This window comes from Zootoca vivipara, chromosome 10, assembly GCF_965207765.1.
Source record: "Zootoca vivipara chromosome 10, rZooViv2.hap1.1, whole genome shotgun sequence".
Lineage (NCBI taxonomy): Eukaryota > Metazoa > Chordata > Lepidosauria > Squamata > Lacertidae > Zootoca > Zootoca vivipara.
In genome coordinates this window covers 34,521,165-34,542,276 of record NC_142593.1, presented here as the reverse complement: position 1 = coordinate 34,542,276, position 21,112 = coordinate 34,521,165, and the positions used below count along the sequence as shown (strand labels likewise).

The 21,112-nt window shown below is 40.2% G+C and overlaps 2 protein-coding genes across 3 annotated transcripts in view; one reads left to right on the top strand and one right to left on the bottom strand.

The window, feature by feature from the left end:
• The window catches only part of IQGAP2 (IQ motif containing GTPase activating protein 2), a 131,109-nt gene that overhangs the window by 21,606 nt on the left and 88,391 nt on the right, over positions 1 to 21,112 (bottom strand). For both annotated transcript variants that reach the window (XM_035100066.3, XM_035100065.3), the window contains 9 exons: positions 20,271 to 20,434; positions 13,830 to 13,920; positions 10,533 to 10,694; positions 5,706 to 5,848; positions 4,641 to 4,811; positions 3,376 to 3,459; positions 1,857 to 1,928; positions 1,539 to 1,608; positions 1,171 to 1,379 (listed from right to left, as the gene is read on the bottom strand). In XM_035100066.3, coding sequence (XP_034955957.3) covers positions 1,171 to 1,379; positions 1,539 to 1,608; positions 1,857 to 1,928; positions 3,376 to 3,459; positions 4,641 to 4,811; positions 5,706 to 5,848; positions 10,533 to 10,694; positions 13,830 to 13,920; positions 20,271 to 20,434 — 1,166 coding nt within the window. The remainder of the gene's footprint in view (positions 1 to 1,170; positions 1,380 to 1,538; positions 1,609 to 1,856; positions 1,929 to 3,375; positions 3,460 to 4,640; positions 4,812 to 5,705; positions 5,849 to 10,532; positions 10,695 to 13,829; positions 13,921 to 20,270; positions 20,435 to 21,112) is intronic.
• On the top strand, positions 15,237 to 19,000 carry F2RL2 (coagulation factor II thrombin receptor like 2). The gene is made up of 2 exons (XM_035100067.3): positions 15,237 to 15,428; positions 17,014 to 19,000. The coding sequence occupies exons 1-2, from the start codon at positions 15,365 to 15,367 to the stop codon at positions 18,111 to 18,113; spliced, it is 1,164 nt and encodes a 387-aa protein (XP_034955958.1). The 5' UTR covers positions 15,237 to 15,364; the 3' UTR covers positions 18,114 to 19,000.

Here is a 21,112-nt window from a genome sequence, read left to right as displayed (position 1 = left end):
GCTGCTGTTCTGTAAGTAACATAGAAAGAATACCAACATTAGAAGTAGAACATATTGGGCAACAGCAGTCTGTTACAACCAAATAAAACAGATGTAAGAAGGCTAAATATTAAGTTAGCAAAAAAAAAAAAAAAGGTGCATACCATAGTTCTGAATGTAAAAAAATGACATCTAAGCAACAGGCAGAGGGTCAATGGATTAAGCCCAGCTAGAGACAGTTGTCACACAGATTCAACCACTTATTAGTTCCATGTAGCAGGAGACAACACTGCTTGACTGGGGGCAATAATCCTTTAAAAAGGTAAAGGGACCCCTGACCGTTAGGTCCAGTCGCGGATGACTCTGGGGTTGCGGCGCTCATCTCGCTTTACTGTCTGAGAGAGCCGGCGTACAGCTTCCAGGTCATGTGCCCAGCATGACTAAGCCGCTTCTGGCGAACCAGAGGAGTGCACGGAAACGCCGTTTACCTTCCCACCGGAGCAGTACCTATTTATCTACTTGCACTTTGACGTGCTTTCGAACTGCTAGGTGGGCAGGAGCTGGGATCGAGCAAGGGGAGCTCACCCCGTTGCGGGGATTCGAACCACCGACCTTCCAATCAGCAAGCTCTAGGCTCTGTGGTTTAACCCACAGTGCCACCCGCGTCCCCACAATAATCCTTTAGGCTATTGTAATTGTAATAGAAGGTAGATTCCAGGAGCTAGATTAAAGAGTTTTGCTTCATTTAGAAGATAAAAACTTTAGGCTATGTAAACCTTACTGGCTTAAAATGCATCTAGAATCACTCTTTTTCTCACTTCAGATTAAAGCTGGTTCAGGGGAAATGCAGTATTTCATCAGAAATGACAGGATAGATATGGATTGTGACTAATGTTGTGTGAACATTGCCTCCCAACAAGTGTGTGTGTCATAGCTGCCGAGTTATCCCTTTTTTTAAGGGATTTCCCCTTATGCTGAATAGGCCTCCTCGCGAGAAAAGGGAAAACTTGGCAGCTATGGTGTGTGTATAGGAAAACTGCAATTATTCATTTAAGAAAACACAAAGATCTTAGATAAATTTATTTTGGTACTCTTTCAGTTATTAAGCAGCTGAGCTACCAAAGTAGGGAAATGGGATAGGACTATCCAAAACACTGGGATCTCACAACCACTGTCACCTGTTTAACCAACCTGCAGAGTTATTCTGTTTTTAACCAGCAATCCTATCTTGATATCCATCAGGTTCAGATCTTTCTCCAGCTGTTGACTAGATCGGATATTTGTGACCACCTCCTCTCTTAACCTTGTTACTTCTAGCTCTTCTTGAAAGTCTAAATCACTCTGGTCCATGAGATAAGCAAATTTGCGAAGGACATTCAAAGGAGGATTTTCAGAACCAGCTGCAAGTTAAGTAAACAAATCATAATTTAAGCTCAGGAACTTTAGACATTTCATTCTAAACAAAATTCCTCAAACCAGTTGCAACATGTGTGCTGGTGTTTGTTAGGCATTTATCCGCCCACTTAATTTATGCCCCAAAAATATTACCCAGCACTTACTCAGTGTCCTGTAGTCGTCCCTAGCTTTGTTTGCTTTAAGGAAGGCTTGGATTTTCACAATTTCTTCATTCTGAAAAAGACACAGATTATGCATTTATGGACATCATCACACAGGCTGTAATAATTATCTTCCTGAATATAATGCAAACTCAAGCATGCTTTTTATCTCTTTTCCTCTGGCACCGAAACCATGCCATCCCGTGGTAGGGGACAAATGTCTGATCTATTATAAATTTGTTTTTGTCCAGTCAAACTGAAAGCAGCAGGACCCAGAGGATCTACCCAGTACAGAATAGGAGGGAAGGTGGGGAACCTTACATGATCTTTGAAATATTGCATCCGTTTCTTGTATGCTCTTCTTGCTAACCACATTTTGACCCATGATTGAATCTGAAAGTCAAATAAGAATGAACCAATAGGTAAAATATTTATTTAGTTTTTATTTATTCAATTCATATTCTACCCTTCCTCCTGAAGGAGCACAGGGCAGCAAACACAACAATAATAAAACTGATTTTAAGAAAAACATTAAAAAATCAGTAACCATTAAAAACATTTTTTTAAATCAAATGCAGTTACAATAAAACAATGAACAATGAAAGTTCTGTTTTTGAAAAGTTCTAAGTTTAAAAACAATTTATTCACAAACTACATGATGGCATGTCTAGTCTTTTGTCTAATGCATACAGATTGGAGCACATATACATATCACACCTGAAGTTAAAAACTAAACATAACACTTATCCACTGAAAGCTCTCCATATTAAGACGGGGCAAATTCCTCTGTTTCAGTTCATCAGCCTACAATCCCAGAGTGACATGGACAGACACTGGCTCTTTCAAATGATAATTTCAGGGTTCTTGACCAGGCATCCCCAAACTGCGGCCCTCCAGATGCTTTGGCCTACAACTCCCATGATCCCTAGCTAACAGGACCAGTGGTCGGGGAAGATGGGAATTGTAGTCCAAAACATCTGGAGGGCCGAAGTTTGGGGATGCCTGTTCTTGACTATACAATTATGCACACAATTATGCACATTCCTAAATATCTCTACAATAAGAAGCAATCAGATAAATGCTATTACCTAGCTCTCAAGAACTAGGTTGCAGACACCAGAAATCATGGTTTTTTGCCATGTCACCAAGCTACTGAAGGTTTGCATGCTTGATTAAGGTGCATGATTAAGGTGCACATGCTTTCAGAAACAGACATAGTTTGCATATAACACTAAGCTAAACTATCGCTTAGTGTGAATGAGCAAATGTGTACGGACATTATACTGATAATGCAGCTCCCCTTAGCCTGGGGCTAAGGTGTGGTTTGACTTGGCATTCTGTCAAAATGCAGGTTTGTGGTTTGTCTCCCCCAGACAAATCATAAGTGATCAACCAAGAGCAAACCTTGGCAACTCCTGATTGTTTATCTGGAGCAAGACAAACCACAAACCTCGATCTGGATGTAATGTAAAGTCTTAACTATAGTTTTGTGCTGTGTAACAGGACCAGGGAAGGAGTGCTCCAATCTCAATCTTGGCTCTAGGAATCCACACATATATTTGCTCATGCTAAGCCATGGTTTAGCCTATCATTATGTGGGAATCAGGTCAATGACCAAACACAATAAAATAGCTACTGGTCCACAATAGCAGCCCCTTTCAGAGAATAATCATTGTGCCTAAACCAGGAAGATAATAACAATCAGGACACATAGTATATGAAGCATTGGTGGTATCCAAATAGAGGAATACATTTTTTAAAAAATAATTTTTATTAGTTTTCCAATTTTACCCAATAATAACCCAATTATAACAATATCAATTAATATAGGAATACTTACCTTGATAACAGAAGCAACATTTCTTTGCAACATTTGAAGTCTTTCAGAGTAGGTTTTCCTTTGCTTATAACCTTTCCAGGATGCCTATTTATTTGGATGAAAAACAACAACAAAGGAACAAATTATTAGGACTAAGAACAATTCTAGATATTATTTTATTTTGAAAACCCTTTGGAGCATTTTCTAGAAGCAAAGAACGATGACATTTTAAAAGAAACACCACCATTTTTTTTAGCCCATTCCTCTTTGATTAGTCAACTAACTTCTCAATACACATCTCAGCCCTCATTTAAGGCTTCCTATTCTGTGGCTCATGCTCAAATTCAGAATAGACAGAAACTATTCTACAGGTGGCGCTGTGGGTTAAACCACAGAGCCTAGAGCTTGCTGATCAGAAGGTCGGCGGTTCGAATCCCTGCAACGGGGTGAGCTCCCGTTGCTCGGTCCCAGCTCTTGCCCACCTAGCAGTTCGAAAGAACATCAAAGTGCAAGTAGATAAATAGGGACCGCTCCGGCGGGAAGGTAAACGGCGTTTCCGTGCACTGCTCTGGTTCGCCAGAAGTAGCTTTGTCATGCTGGCCACATGACCCGGAAGCTGTCTGCAGACAAATGCCGGCTCCCTCGGCCTATAGAGCGAGATGAGCGCCGCAACCCCAGAGTCGGACACGACTGGACCTGATGGTCAGGGGCCCCTTTACCTTTACCTATTCTACTGTAATGTCAAGGTTTTGAAATGAAAACATAGAGGAGATGAGAATGTTGTTTTTCAACAAACAGTGATTGGTTTATGCAAACTGCGGCTATGACATGACTAATTTTACTTGTGGTTCTCAATCCCATCATTCAAAAGTGGTCTGTTGAATTTTTTTGCAAAAGACAGCACTATATATCACCTGTACAGTAATAACCATTATTAATCTGTTGCATAAGACACAGGATAAAAAATGTCAGGTCTATCTGGGAACATGAGCTTGACCAAACTGCGGGAGGCAGTGGAAGACAGGAGTGCCTGGCGTGCTATGGTCCATGGGGTCACGAAGAGTCGGACACGACTAAATGACTAAACAACAACAACAATCTGGGTCCAGGCAAATGACTGTTAGGCTGACTGGGATAGGGACACTGCAACCAGCTGCTAGCCAGCCATAAACAGAGAACAATGTTATCATCCTAGGCTATACTAGTGCAACATTTGTCTAATCTCACTATTGGGTTGTTCAGTTAACAGCCAGAAGCAGCCATAAACCGTCACTGGATGATCATACCTGTAACTTTATCACTGATGGCTCCTGGTTTTGGAGATACGCTTTTCTTTCCTTATATTTTTTCCTGACAAGGAATCCCCTTGCTTTAGCTTGTAGCTGGATGATCAAGTCCTCATTTGCAAACCACAGCTGTTCTCTGTTGTAATCAGAGGTAATTTGGGCAACAATATTCTAAGGAAAGAAAAAGACAGTGCTAGATATCAGGCATAACTTAAGTAGCCAAGCAAAAGCCAAACAGTTTGTGCAGCTAATTGCATTCCAATTTCCATTTGAGCCCAATGACCACCCTTACATTGCTTTCCTCTCATTTAGTTTTAATATTTGTTCTATAATTCACGTTGCTACACTGTGAACTGGTACATGGGCTTCATAAAAACTGCATCTGTCGAGTGAATTCCACAAGGGTTATTATACTAGGATGTTCTTATTTTTAAAATGCTGCCAGATTTATTAGCAATTCACTTGACAGGTGTCAACCACCTGACATCATTATGACATCATGCAATTTACAGGTCGGTCGTCCTGCCCACTTGTCAAATTTGGGCTGCTGGGGGCAGGGGGAGAAGAGATAAGCCCTAAAAGATGAGCCTTGAAAATATTTGATGCATTGGTTTTGTGATCTGAACTATGACAAAATGAATTTATAGTGCATCTTTGAACTCCCCATCTGTAATAGGTTTTAAATGAAGGTTTAAGAAAATTAAATGTGGAATGCTAAATATGCAGAAGACATTACTACCTTGAAAAATATTTGTAACTCTTAACATACGGTAATATAAAGAAACAGATATTCCAGAGTGGTTCAGGTCTGAGAAATAGCACTGCAACCTTTCCATTTAAAATGAAAGGCTATCTTCTTTCCCATTGAGTTTCATGCCTTGCTCCATTGCCATCTTAACTATATTCTTGATGCCCAGCAGCATCTTCCTCATCATTCTTTACCATTTTATGTGCACACTGCCTATTGATAGTTAAAGCCATGCTTAAAGCAGCTTCATTTTACACTCTCCTCAAAAAAATCCAAAACTAACACAGAAACGAATCACAGCAACTATTTTGTTCTACCTGAATCTCTTCACCAGTCAGCCAAGATGTTTTAGGTACAATTCCTTCAGGTGGTACACAAGTTCCCTTTCCAGTTTCCACATTATAGTAATAATCATAGCTGCCTTGCATTAAGAATTTGATCCATGGGCCTTCATCAGGATCTGAAAGAATTTAAAGACAATAATTTTATTGTTTCGACATTGCCAAAATAACATAAATGCGCCTCCACCCTCCCATTTCTAATCCTTCAGCACCAATACAAATGCAGACTTGTGGTTGCAAGGAGAAAAAGGACATGGTGCTATGAGAAGGATTCAACCTTCATGTAACCTTCACTCTACTCTTGGGGCTTTTAGAACACCACAACCCCACTTCAATTATAAATATTTGAATGATCTAGAGCAGTGTTTCCTAGTCCGCAGACCCCAGAGGGTCCACTGCACCATTCACATAACCAAAACTACCACAGAGATACCAAAATTTTCAAAAGTAGCGGGTACATAGTTTTGAGAAACAGGGGGCCTGCAGTACTAAGCTAATTGGGAATTACTGGTCTAGAGAAACTGACTTCCTCAGAAGGTGGTGGACTCTCCTTCATTTGAGGTTTTTAAGCAGAGTTTGGATGGTCATATGTCATGGATGCTTTAGTTGAGATTGCTGCATTGCAGGGGGTTCGACTAGATGACTAGTTCCTTCCCTGGCACCTCCTCCCTAGACCTTAATTAGGTCAGCTCACTCTACAACAGTTTAGGGTTAAAGTGCACATGAACAAACACAACATGAAGGCTGCTTAAAACCACCCCTACTGCAGCCTCCACAATGCAAGCTCTGCAACCACATTGATTGGCCAAGTAGAAGAGACTTCTACCTCTGCAGCTACCATAAATCTACACTGTATTCACAAAGGCTCCAAAGCCACTTAGGGCATTGAACCCAACATGGCTCATGTCCCAAATACCTGAAAGACCACCTCCTTCCCTACAGAACCTCTCAGGTGCTAAGATCCGACCTGGGTGTTGGTGTCCTGGGAGAGGTCATTCTTTATGGCAGCCACCCTAAGTTGTGAAACTACCTCTCACAGAGATACTGGTGAAACTCGGAAAATTAGAATATCATCGAAAAGTGAATTTATTTCAGTAATGCAACTATTATTATTATTATTATTATAAAGGGACCCCTGACCATTAGGTCCAGTCGTGACCCGACTCTGGGGTTGCGCGCTCATCTCGCATTATTGGCCGAGGGAGCCGGCGTATAGCTTCCAGGTCATGTGGCCAGCATGACAAAGCCGCTTCTGGCAAACCAGAGCAGCACATGGAAACGCCGTTTACCTTCCCGCTATAGCGGTTCCTATTTATCTACTTGCATTTTGACATGCTTTCGAACTGCTAGGTTGGCAGGAGCTGTGACCAAGCAACGGGAGCTCACCCCGTCACAGGGATTCGAACCGCCGACCTTCTGATCAGCAAGCCCTAGGCTCAGTGGTTTAACCACAGCGCCACCTTATATTATATTTATTATCTTTTGATTTTTACAAATGCTTTCTTTTGGAAATTCCACAGTAATAAAACAAATAGTTACAATAATACAATACAAAAATAAACAGCAACATCACTATTACATTTCATTAATTACATTCCATTTATAATTGACCCGCCTAATGACAAATAATTACAATTACAACAAATAAAGGCTTGACATATCTTGGTTTGCATGTCATGCATCTATCTCATATATTGGTTTCACCTTTTAAGTTGCGTTACTGAAATAAATGCACTTTTCGACGATATTCTAATTTTTTGAGTTTCACCTATACATCTGGCGACTTCATCGTACAGTTTTTGGTGAATGCCAAAGATTCACCTCATTAGCCTGGCCTTTGGTAATGGAGATGTATTTCTTCAGGACCAACCCTACTTTTTGTTATTACATTTTTAAAATTGCAAGTTTTTGAACTGTTTTAAACTGCATTTTAAAGTGTTGTACCTGCCCTGGGACTTTAGAGTGAAAGGCAGGTAACAAATTAAGATTACTACTATTGCTACTGTTGTCTTTGTCCATGGAGTTTTCTTGGCAGGGATACTGGAGTGGCTTGCCAGTTCCTTCTCCAGGTGGATCACGTTTAGTTTGGAAAACTCAGCAATGGCCAGAGGATTGGAGAAGATCAGTCTACATCCCAATTCCAAAGAAGGGCAGTGCCAAAGAATGCTCCAACTACCGCACAATTGCGCTCATTTAACACGCTAGTAAGGTTATGCTTAAAATTCTACAAGGCAGGCTTAGGCAGTATGTGGACCGAGAACTCCCAGAAGTGCAAGCTGGATTTCAAAAGGGCAGAGGAACCAGAGACCAAATAGCAAACATGCGCTGGATTATGGAGAAAGCTAGAGAGTTCCAGAAAAACGTCTACTTCTGCTTCATTGACTATGCAAAAGCCTTTGACTGTGTCGACCACAGCAAACTATGGCAAGTTCTTAAAGAAATGGGAGTGCCTAATCACCTCATCTGTCTCCTGAGAAATCTCTATGTGGGACAAGAAGCTACAGTTAGAACTGGATATGGAACAACTGAGTGGTTCAAAATTGGGAAAGGAGTACGACAAGGTTGTATATTGTCTCCCTGCTTATTTAACTTATATGCAGAATTCATCATGCGAAAGGCTGGACTAGATGAATCCCAAGCCGGAATTAAGATTGCCGGAAGAAATATCAACAACCTCAGATATGCAGATGACACAACCTTGATGGCAGAAAGCGAGGAGGAATTAAAGAACCTTTTAATGAGGGTGAAAGAGGAGAGCGCAAATTATGGTCTGAAGCTCAACATCAAAAAAACCAAGATCATGGCCACTGGTCCCATCACCTCCTGGCAAATAGAAGGGGAAGAAATGGAGGCAGTGAGAGATTTTACCTTCTTGGGCTCCTTGATCACTGCAGATGGTGACAGCAGTCACGAAATTAAAAGACGCCTGCTTCTTGGGAGAAAAGCAATGACAAACCTAGACAGCATCATAAAAAGCAGAGACATCACCTTGCCGACAAAGGTCCGTATAGTTAAAGCTATGGTTTTCCCAGTAGTGATGTATGGAAGTGAGAGCTGGACCATAAAGAAGGCTGATCGCCGAAGAATTGATGCTTTTGAATTATGGTGCTGGAGGAGACTCTTGAGAGTCCCATGGACTGCTAGAAGATCAAACCTATCCATTCTTAAAGAAATCAGCCCTGAGTGCTCCCTGGAAGGACAGATCGTGAAGCTGAGGCTCCAATACTTTGGCCACCTCATGAGAAGAGAAGAATCCTTGGAAAAGACCCTGATGTTGGGAAAGATTGAGGGCACTAGGAGAAGGGGACGTCAGAGGACAAGATGGTTGGACAGTGTTCTCGAAGCTACCAACATGAGTTTGACCAAACTGCGGGAGGCAGTGGAAGACAGGAGTGCCTGGCGTGCTATGGTCCATGGGGTCACGAAGAGTCGGACACGACTAAACGACTAAACAACAACAACAACTATTACTACTACTAAAAACAATATATCATGTTGATTCAGAGGACTCTCAGCTTCCCACCCAGATTACTCCACCCAGGTTACTGAACAGACCAATACCAGCTCAGCTTCAGCAATGCTGGTTTGAGACTATACATTCACTAGGAAAGTAGGTTTGAGACTATACATTCACTAGGAAAGTAGTAGACTTAACTGAGGCAACAGAGCCATTCAAGAGTTCTGAAACTTTGATTCACAACTGAAGTCTGCTTTAAACAGAGAACAGTCCAGGATCTTGTGAGGTGCATCATTAGAAGAGGTAGCTAGCAGGACCATATTTACCCATAGTACCACCAGAGGCCTACAAAACATTTTCTTTGTGGTTGGGGGGAGGAGGAGGGATAATAACACTGCAATATGTAGGATTCTTTTTTATTAGCTTTAATCATTCAGTACCAGAAGGGAATAGGCATGAAATAGCCAACACTAAGTGATTTGAATAATGAGGAAAGATGAAGCAGGTCTCTCTACCCCGGTGCAAAACAAAATTAAACTTTTATCTCACAGCTGCTGCTTACATCTTTACTGGATGTCACACCTCATGCACACTTTGAGAGAAACAGATTGAAAGTAAAGGCTGGTAGAAAACAGAAGTTAATTAGTGGCAGGAGCCTTGTACCAGATGTTCGTCATAGGAAGCAAACTAGTTAGTCATTGAGAGAAACAGGATGCTGCAGTGAGTGAGTCACTGGTTTGACCCAATAATATAGTTCCTATGTTTTTAAACATTCAGGTCTATGCCTCTGTTGTGGAGGGCCATCATGCTTTTATAGTCTTCATATGGTGCACATGCACAAAGCCACAGTCATAAGCAATGCTATTGGGTTAAATCTGGGCAGGAACATAGTTATAGAACTACAAAATGCAGGAATTCTGGAATGCCAACCCTTCTCCAGAGGCAGCTTGTCAGAAGAAACTCAGCAGCAACTTCTGAGGCGGCAGGAAGTTCTGTGGAGGACTGCTCTAGTTTGCAACAGAGATCAGAATTGTGAAAGCATAACTGCTTCAAGCTCAGCTCCTTCTGTGTTTAATTAGCAATTGACATTCCCCCAACTAATACATCCAAGAAGACCTTTGTCAGAGTATTTCAAGTACTGCTTATCAAACTAAAATAATTTCTTTCAAGGGCAAGCAAGAACAAAACATATCTAAAATGGTTCTTACCGGCCTACGGTAAGACTAGCAATGCTTTTAACAATAGGAGTAGACAAGCAGCTTGTGAAACATGCAAAACATTTATAAAAACTTCATATTTAACTAGGTCCCATTTGTTGTGCTGGATGTGACAGGTTAGGGCATTACCTTTGGTTTTTAGATTCTTGGCTTCCAACAGACTGTTGTAGTAGGTTTCAGCACACTCTGGGACAGCTCTTAAACTGAAGTTAGGAGGCTGCAGGATGGTGACTATCTGTGCAGAATCACCCTTTTCTAAACACTGGTTTATCATTGTTGTCCCAATGGCCACTAAAGGACAGAATAAATTTAAAGGTTATCAATTATGCATTTCCAGCAACCCACACATTATGGGACTTAAGCAAGTTTGTGGCACAGGGTGAAACCACCGTTTTCTAGTCCAGTTCATGGTAACTGACAAAGGGAACTCATAGATTGGGGATTCATCTCATGCACAGGACATTTGCTTTACATCAGATTATTCTGGGGAAAATAATAAAAAAATAATCTAAATATGGGAGATATTGCACAGCCATTTAAGGGTTAATTAAAGATTGCTGAAATTTAATGCAATACAAATGCTTAGAGAGGAAGTTGCATGTAACAATGAAATGTCCTTAAAAGAGATATCTGATTTTGACATATTTCAGAGTGGCTGGAAAATCTGAAGAATCCATGTAGTTTTGCAATTGGTTATACTAGTCATGTATTGCTTAATTTTTGAGAGAGTAATTAGGAAGGATTTTTGTTAACTGGGAGATGGGCTTGTGTATTACACTGCCACCAGGGGAGGAAAGCCTTCAAGAAACTAAGCAGAGTTAAGCTACCATGTTCCGAGAACTGGCTTATTTGAACTCCCACCAGCGTATAGATATAGAAACAGATATAGATATCAGTGGTAAACTTGCTTTGGGTTCAAAGGCTTCACTGAGTTTGGAGACTTATTCCCCCAGAAGCTGTGCTTGGTGTAGGGTCTAAGCATTGGAGTATGTTACAAATAATTCAGTTTCTGAACACATCCAGAGTGCTTTCCCCTATAACCAGCCTGGAATGTGATCAGAGCAGGGACACAACATCATACAAGCCTTAAGATATATATTTAATATTCTTATAAATGAATAACACTTCTGAAAGTATCATATGTATGTTTTTTTATTCTTTTAACCCCCAACTGCCCCTCCTCTTCCATACTGCCCTTAACAGTTAAGCTTGAACTTCACAGTCTCTTAATTCAAAGAAGAACTTGGTTCCAGTGCAGATGCAGAACTGCTCAAAGCTGGGCACGGCAAGTTTTAAGCAAGAGTGGCACAGAAGCTAGAGTGCCAGACTAGGAGTGGGAAGACATGGGAACAAATCCTCACTCAGCTGGAGAAATAAAGACCCACATAAGCCATCTTGAGCTCAGAGAAGGAAAGCCCTTTTAAGTAGTGATCTTTCCAAGTCTGCATCTGCATTGGTATTATTTTCAGATGTTTTTTTTTATAATAATTTTTATTAATTTTCAAACAAAACTAAACAGACTACACAACTACACAAACATACAATACAGCACTGTCCCTTCGTTTTCCCTCCACCCAATATTTTCAGATGTTTTGTGCATTTGCTGCCCTGGGTTCAGTTGGGAGGAAGGGTGGGATATAAATTTTAAAATAAAACAACAATAACAACAGAAAGAAAGAAAGAAAGAAAGAAAGGGAATTGAACATTGCTTCCTACAATGTTCTCACTTTTCTTCCCCTCTGGTCAAATAGGTTTAGCAAATTTTAGTAAAGATATTAACCCTATAAAACTTGCTTATAAGGTTCAGAGCACATAAACAGCATGAAAACATTCATATTGTAAACAAGGAAATAAGGAGTAGTTTTTAATGAATTTTATGTGGGTTTTAGATTGTATTAGCCACCTTGAGTGTGGGATGAAGCGATGTACCAATGTTTAAAAAGAAGAAAAACCCAAACAAGTTTACAGCTCATTTTGGGCCACATCTTCTCTCCTATACTTGTCTGCTTTACAAAAAACTTTAGCACTCAGGTGGAAAATGTCATAATTACTCTTTCTCCTCTCGCATTAAAATGGGGGGAGGGTTCTAATATATAAGTCTAGCTAGCCAGAGAGGAGAGTTCCACTTTAGGCTAACCTTCTCCGATATGTGCTGGTTTTCTAAGCAAAGGAATGCAGGTTTATTCCTAATTTGGGGAGCAAACATATAATACCCACTTTCAGGCTAAAATGGTACAGTCGCTAGAAAGATTATATCACACACTTCAAATCAGAGAAGGCAAACAAATGAATCTGGTAAATCAGCAACAATATCCAAAATTCAACAGCTTGTCATTTTTAGTGTTTACTAAATCTTTGGTCTTTTTTGAGGGAGGGGGAGTTTCATCCTTGGACAATCAGCCAACAATTCAAGCAAAAGCAAACTTAAGTTAAATGTCATTTTCTTTACATAAAATAGTTGAGAGTCAAAGTAAATAGACTTGCGTCCAAATAGATTGAATATTTCAGAATGTGACTTGCGAGGTGTGTATTTGCCTTGGGTAGGGGGGATAAAGTTCCAGGTAAACTGGTGTCAATACTTGGTTTCAAAGTTCATGTCTACCTTTTCAGGAAGGGAACAGCAAGTACTTTTGACAACAAAAGTAGTGTTCAACATACTGAAGTACTAAGCTTTAACAACCTCTACCATCCACAAATCAACATGGTTTTATTCCAGTTGGTTATTCCATAGCAACAGCAGCTTGGCTCCATTGTCTTTTTTTTTCTTAAGTGCCAAAATCAATATGGAACTTTTAACTTCTCAAGTACTTTATAAGTTTAATGCATTCACCTTCACAACAATCACATGTGATGTAACAGATGGGAAATTGTGGGTCTAAGAGTAAAGTTATGACAGAGGTAGAAAAAATAGGAAATTGCCTTATAATTGGTCCATCTGTAGCATAGTAGTTTACAATGACGGACAGCAGCTCTTTAGGATTTCAGACAGGGGTCTCTCCTAGACTACTTGGCAATGCCAAGGATTGAACCTGGGAGCTTCTGCATGCAAAGCAGATACTCTACCACTGAACAAAGGCCTATCCATAGATGAGATATATGATTCTGTGAGATTTATAATTCTGTATTACTAAGGTAGGAAGTGAGTCAATATCTTGGTCACTTAGTTGAAATTCACAAGATTATTCAAGGGAAGTTGTGAATTTTTTTTGGTAAGCTTGCATCTCCCGCTATCAATTGCATTCCTATACTAACAAAGTTCTATCCTTGAAAGCCATTGCACACAATCATGCAAGTATGGATTCCCAATGTAAATTGCTGGTGTTAAATGGAATTTAACTGGCCTTATTGAAATAGAGAGTGAGCTTTTTACTGCTATTGCAAAATAACGATTAACAGTTCATAGAATGGATTCAGGTGGGTGCTTACATTCTGATGCATCTTCTAAGTTCGCGTTGGCATCATCAATTCCTTTCTGTATCTCATCCAGCCAAAGGACTGAAGAATCATCTTGAAATTCCTGGAAAAGGGAGAAAAGGGCACTAAAAATTAATAGTTTCTTGGATCTTAATTTGTCCAATGAAAAACCATGTTTACTAAACCTTTCTGAAATATTGCAACAAGGTATGAGTTTGCAAGTTCTGAAAGTTATGATGCCAGATGGGATGAAATGCAAAGGATAACCAAAGTTTTGTTTTGTTTTCCTGGGCATACGCACACTTAATATATCTTATTTTGAACATCATTACCCCATTTACTCTGCAGAGACAGCAGCACAGTATGTGTGCTCTTTGCTTGTGATGCATTGTTGTCAGGATAATATCAGGTGTTATAGGGGAGTTTGCAGTGTTAAATACTTGGTTCTTGAAACTGGGAATGGAAGGTCAGCTTCCCATTTTCTAATTCTATTGCTAGACTGGAAACTTCACAAACTCTGGGTTGTTTGGTATGTTAATAATGTTCATTAACAGAGATGTGGGTTTAAAGTTTATTCCCAGAGAAAAACACTGAATGTATTCACAGGAAGATGACTCAGTTCCCATGAACGAAAGCTGGCTTGCAATCTCAAGATATTTGCAATATGAAAGATGTGTGCGTGCAGACAAAGAGCCACATCATCCAATTATACCACTATGAACTTTATCACACACACACACACACACACACACACACACACACACACACAAAATATTTCAGCTTACGGTATAAATATACAATTAGATTCCTATTGCATTTGGAAAATGAGGTTAATGCATTTTCTAAACCTAGATAACTTTTTGCATTTACATAAAACAAAGCTCATTTCACCAAAATTCGGCTTCAGGAATTTGGTAAAAACTCACAGCTGACATACAGGTCTGTCAACATCAAGTCTAGTTGGGTCTTCAGAAGCTTATGCACAACTTAACTGGTGGTTAACATGGTGGTTTTAATTATTATTATTATCATGGCCTAATCTGATATGTAAACCAGGCCATAGTTTATCAATAAACCAAATTATTTGTTTCAGCTAAAGTCTTGAGTCTGTGGTCTTTTATCACTGGTTATACTTTATTCCCAGGCCTACTGGGTTGCTAAAATGCGAATTCAAGCCCAGATTAGGCCAGCAAGTTAACACCAAGTTTTCCTCCTCTTAAATAATTGTTTTGGAAGTCCTAGAGACCGAACACCCCATTCTTCTCTGTACTTATGGTAGTTCAAGAGTTAACTTCACTCTTGTTAAATGAAACTAATCTCTGTGTCAGCTCAAAGCTTAAGCAGCTTTGCCTGTTTCCACATTCTGGTGTGTCACACCCTTCTCCAAAGAACAAAACAGCAAGTTTCCTCAAAATCGCTAGTACATACAGGATGAGTTCACTTCACAGATCTGACACGCTAAGCATTTCTTCACTATAAGGAGGATTAAGCAGCAATGGAGAAGCTAAAATGCATATTTTAAAAACTGAGTTTTGATTACTGCTACAATGACAACTATACTCTTATTAATAAGTGGACTGCTCTTCATATCCTCCTGCTTATCCCAGAAAGGTAAGAAGTTTGCATTTGTGTTGTTTCTTTTGACAGAAATTGACCAAGTCAAAGTCATATCTGTATCTATCTTTAAATGGAATACTAAAATCTCAAATGAGAAAGATTTCTATTTCAGTGACAGTATCTTCATGAGTAAAAAGAAGTATTTAATGCTTCTTTGATGGGAGAAAACAATATATTTAATGCTTAATTTTTATTAGCAGTACTTGGCTGTAATGTGTCACTGCCTTTGGTGATGTTCTCTTTTATACATAGTCAATAGCAATCCATTGTGGAAACTTAACTTTTCATTATATGTGCTTTGGTTATTTGAAAACATTTTGATGCATTTTCAAATGCAAACAAACAAACAAACCCCTACCCCTTTTGAGGACTTTACAGAATACTAATCTAATAGCATTCCTAAAACACATTGCTAATAAAAATAACACCCTCCCAAAGTTGTCTGAGTATTAACATAACTTCTATAAACAATGAAGTTCTGTATATACACAGTGAAAAACAAGTTTAGCATGACATAACGGGGAATAAGGACAGACAAAATACTTGATTACTACTTTATGTTGCCTGTTTCTTCTCAGTCCTGCCTTATATCTGAATAATTTCTCTATTGACAGGATGATAAATGAAGGCTGCTTGCACAGTAAATGTTTTATTGGGAACTAGAATCATTTGTTTACTCAGTTATGAGAATCCAGAAAACAGCCCTGCAGTATTTCCTGTGTTGTCTAAGTCTTTAAAGACCTGCTTTATTGTAATTTCTACAACTTTAAACAATACACTGCAGTGCTGGGCTTTTCCAGCCTTGACAGGCAAAGTTCTTCTGAGGCACCTGGTGGGAGCAGCTGTCTGTGAGGGTATAGTTGATGACCCAACTTTCTGCACTGCTTGCCCTTCATTCCTGGTTGTACTGCCCTTACATGTTTCCTACTCACCTAATACAAAGAAAGGTGTGACGCGGTTTCACAGTTACTGCAGGAAAGATAGCGAAACTTCCCGGCCTCACATTAATTGGACTCAAGCAGTTTAAGGTTGCAATCCCAAAAATTATTTACAAGGGGCAATAACTTACCTCTGGGATAGTAATTTGTGTGATACAGAGCTCACCCCCAAGCACAGAAGTTAAAGTAACAAGAAGACCACGAAAGCTAATTTTGCAGGTGAAGTGTTTTTGTGTGTGTGATACCAATCCTTAGATGGCAAAGAAAATGTTTTTTGCTTCCCAAGCTGATTTCTGGGAGCCCTTTTCTTTCCCTAAAATTAGCAACATACTTGTATCATGTACTGCATTTATATACCACCTTTTCCTCCAGGGAGTGTAAGATGATGCAAATGGTTCCCCCCCCTCTTCATTTAATCCCCACAACAACCCTGTGAGGTAGGTTAGGGCAGAGAGGCAACGACTGGCCCAAGGACATGCTTGTTGGCTGACTGGCAATTTGAGCCCTGGACTCCCAGGTCCTAGTGCAACACCTATTGTATATATCATATTCAGGGAAACACTGTTCATTCCGCCTGCCCCCCGCCTCCGGTCTTTGAGTATAAATTACTGCAACTATCCATTTTTTTTTTAAACTTTTAGACAGAAAATGTAACAACAGTAGCCTGGAATGTCAAGGTAACAAACTGCACCCCATCAGGACCTTCCACGGCTCGCCACAAGGTGCTTATGAAAAAATACCTCATTCTGCCATAGAAGGTGCAACAAGGACCAATCACAACCAAGAAAACAACTGTTCTGTGAAGAGGTCCTACGTTTCAGTACTGAAAGTACGCAACACCACGTTGGAGTACCTTACCAGCCCTCTGAGTGTAAAGCTGATTCCAGCTCTATACATAACTGTTGTTTTAATAGGAGTGCCAGCAAATGCCTTCGTACTATGGACGCTGTTTTTCAGAATCAGGTCAGCCCGGATTGCTATATTCTACACAAACTTAGCCATTTCGGATTTCCTCTTCTGTATCATGCTGCCGTTCAAAATTTCGTATCACCTCAGAGGCAACAACTGGATATTTGGAGAACCAATGTGTCGAATCATGACAGCCATCTTCTATGGCAATATGTATTGTTCCACGCTCTTCCTCACCTGCATCAGTATCAGCCGTTATGTGGCCATTGTTTATCCATTTACTTACAGGGCTCTGCCCAAGCAGCCCTTAGCAACAGTAGCATGTGGGGCAGTATGGACAGTTGTTTTCTTATACATGCTGCCTCTGATCATAGCGAAGCAAAGCTATAATCTGGATCAGCTAAATATCTTTACCTGCCACGATGTCAGCAATACCTGCGAAACTCCATCATCCTTCCAATACTATTACTTCATCTCGCTGGCAGTATTTGGATTTGTGATTCCGTTCTGTGTTGTTATTTTTTGTTATGTTTCAATTATCCGAACCCTCAAATCTTATGATCAGAAGTGGCTGTGGTACATCAAAATCACTCTTCTCATCCTCAGCATTTTCGCTGTCTGCTACACACCCAGCAACGTCATACTGATTGTTCATCATGTGAATTACCATCGAAATTCTGCAGACAATTTGTATTTCTTTTACCTTATTGCTCTATGTTTAAGCAGTCTGAACAGTTGCCTTGATCCATTCCTTTACTTCATGATGTCCAAAACCAAAGATAGCAGTGTTTCTCTCACCATGGTTAAAATACCCCGGGATGAAAAGACGTGACACACTTCTGCTGTGGTACTTGATGAAGTTGTATATACATCATTTGTTCATAAATTTACAATTTAAGATATATATTTTTATAATGGCAAAACTGAATAAATCCGAACTACTTACATATGTATTTTAGGGTTGCAAGGTTTAATCGATATCACTGAGGACAAAATTTAACTGATGGGGATAGACATTAAAGACACACATCTGTGTTTACTTTTTAAACCTATTTTGGTTCTATTACATTACCATAATTGGGAATGAAAAAGATATCTACGGGCTTTTCCTCTAGCAATAAGCACTAATTTAAATGTAAATTACTTTATAATTCATTCACCATCTCCAGGGCAGTCTCGAGCAGGTCGGCCGCCCTGGCGCTGAGGGGCGGAGATCGCTCCGGCGCCCCCGCTCTTGCAGGGCGCAGTATGGTTTCCACGCGGCGCCCTGCCTACTGGCCCCGCGCCCTGGCTCACCGCGCCACCGGGGGTCTACCTAGAGCCGGCCCTGACCATCTCAAAGAGACACCTATATGGAGGTTCTGGTATTATGTATCTTATTCCAATTTAGCTAATTAAACATTAATCTGCTGGTGCGCAGATTAATCAAACAAAATTATCCAACTTGTTGATCATCCCAATGTTTCTCTTTCTAAAACTGAAAAGGCTAGCAATGGAACACTTAACACATTACTTTTCCTTAATCTCAAAATATGTCTTAATTTACATGCTACATTTTAGTTGTGTTGTTGCTACTCCCCTGTGGTCATTTCCTGCACTGCATTGCTAAACCTGAACATTACATTTATTGCCTAGAATAGTATGTTTACATAAAGCAAGTCCCACTGCACTCGGTACGACCTAAATTTTGAATAAATGTTTCGTATTTATTCATTGGCATTTGATATCAGTTCTGTTACTTTTTTAAGGCTAACAACTCACAAATGCATCTTTTTTTGTAATACCAGTATTATTATTTTTAAAAGCAACTTTAACATAGCTGCCAAGTTATCCCTTTTTTACAGGGATTTTCCCTTATGCTGAATAGGCTTCCTCGCAAGAAAAGGGAAAACTTGGCAGCTATGCTTTAAAAAGCTTGTAAACATGACAACAGATAACAGAGCTGGCTTCTTTTTTCCTACATTGGAAAGTGGCTTCAGAACATTTTGCAACTAGCAACACTGTTTCTTGCTCAACACTTGCAGAGACAGTGTTTTTCTTTAGGAAATTCAACTTCTGGCTAAATAATAACCTATGTAAACAACTCTGTTTAAATTAAGTCTACATATACTTAATATCGTTCTAGGTATTCTGCTACATGGCAACCAAAGACTCTGTGTGTGTGTGTGTGTGTGTGTGTGTGTGTGTGTGTGTGTGTGTGTAAGGGAGTGTTATACAATTCTGAAAAAACTGTATGCAGTTATCCTGTACTTCAGTCTTACAATGAAGGGTGAACTTTGTTAGATTAGTCTAGTTTGCTGTGAAATAGGGAGATGACTTGTGCTTGTGACACAATCACTTCCAAAGGCCCTCTCCCTATGACTGACTGTTGAGCTGTGGACAGTGAAGCAAGAAGGGCGGTGGCCAGCATGCAAGTAGCAGGAAACTCACTCTCAGCCAGACAGAACATGAATAAGACCATGTTATTAAGCCTAATCTCTGCAAGTGAGGACCATGAAGAATGAACTATCTTCCGCCTTCATTGCCTCTCGCAGTAGCGCCTGGCAAGTTGTTTAGGGCCTGCCTGTCACAAGCTAGCCCGCCTGGGGATGTGAAGGGAGATCTGAAAGCACACAAAAGCATCTAAAAGTCACTGTTATGGTTGCAACAATTAGAGGGCAGTCTATGAAGGTGGCCCACAGACCCAACTGATTCAGCATTGATGGGTGAGTTTCAGTTACTGAGGCCCAAAACTTAATTTCTCTTTTCAGCTTATTCAGGTAATGCAAAACAAGTGGATGAAGACCAACAAACTGAGGCTCAGTCCATCCAAAATGGAGGTGTCATTAGTTGGGGCTGTATTTTGAATAGGGTTCCACACCCTATGAGTGAACCGATTTACAGTTTGGGTGCTCCTTGAGCTCTCTCTGCCACTGGGCACGTGTACAATTGGAATTACAGGAAGCTTTGGCATTTGCAAAATATGAAAGACTTTGGGGGTAAAAACTACCTGGCATTTGAGTGTTTTTGCGTTCTTCAGAACATCCTGGTAATGCTGTGCATTTGCTTCTTTCACACCATGAAGTTTTGCCGTAGGGAGTAGCAGTGCTTCTACTGTTTTCGTAGGATCACCCTGATCAATTGCTTCATTAATGTGTCCAATTGCTACAATCCCTACACAAGAACAAATGAAAAGTGTACAAAGTGTGCACACAAAAAATGCAACAGCTAAGATCATACAACAGGATTTGGCTTTTAACATGATTTTCTGAAAAACCCTTATGTTTCAGAACAACCTGTTGAAAAAAGCAACTGGCAACTAGCTGAGCATGCCGAAGCAGCTTTTCCTATGCTACTGGGTAGCAGTATAGGAGTAGAGGTGGGTAGCCAGGTGGGTAGCCTACATTGAGGAAAGCCAGTTAGATCCCCCTGTTTCTCCATACATTCACAGAGCATTCCATTAACCATCTGACTTCTGCAACTTGGTAATGGCCTTGGTAACAGACAAGGCACACAGAGGCTGCACAGAGACATTGGATACCACTGTAGTTCATATTGCCACTGGTCAGCATAGATGTTCAAGGCCCTTGTAAAGGCAAAGTATAGGCTGTTGTTGATTAAGAGAAAGAGACCTATTAAATCCCATTGGAAGTGCTCCTAGTCTGGTACAATTTCTTTTGGGGTATATGAAAGTCGTGCTTGTCTCTAATCTCATGCAAACTGTCTGCTCCTTGCAGACTGCAGCTATCCAAAAGGCTTGGGAAGAGGGGTGGTGATAGATGTTTATGATTTCAGTAGTTAATATGGGTTACTTTGAAAGCCTTAAACTGTAACATCTCTAACATGCAACTC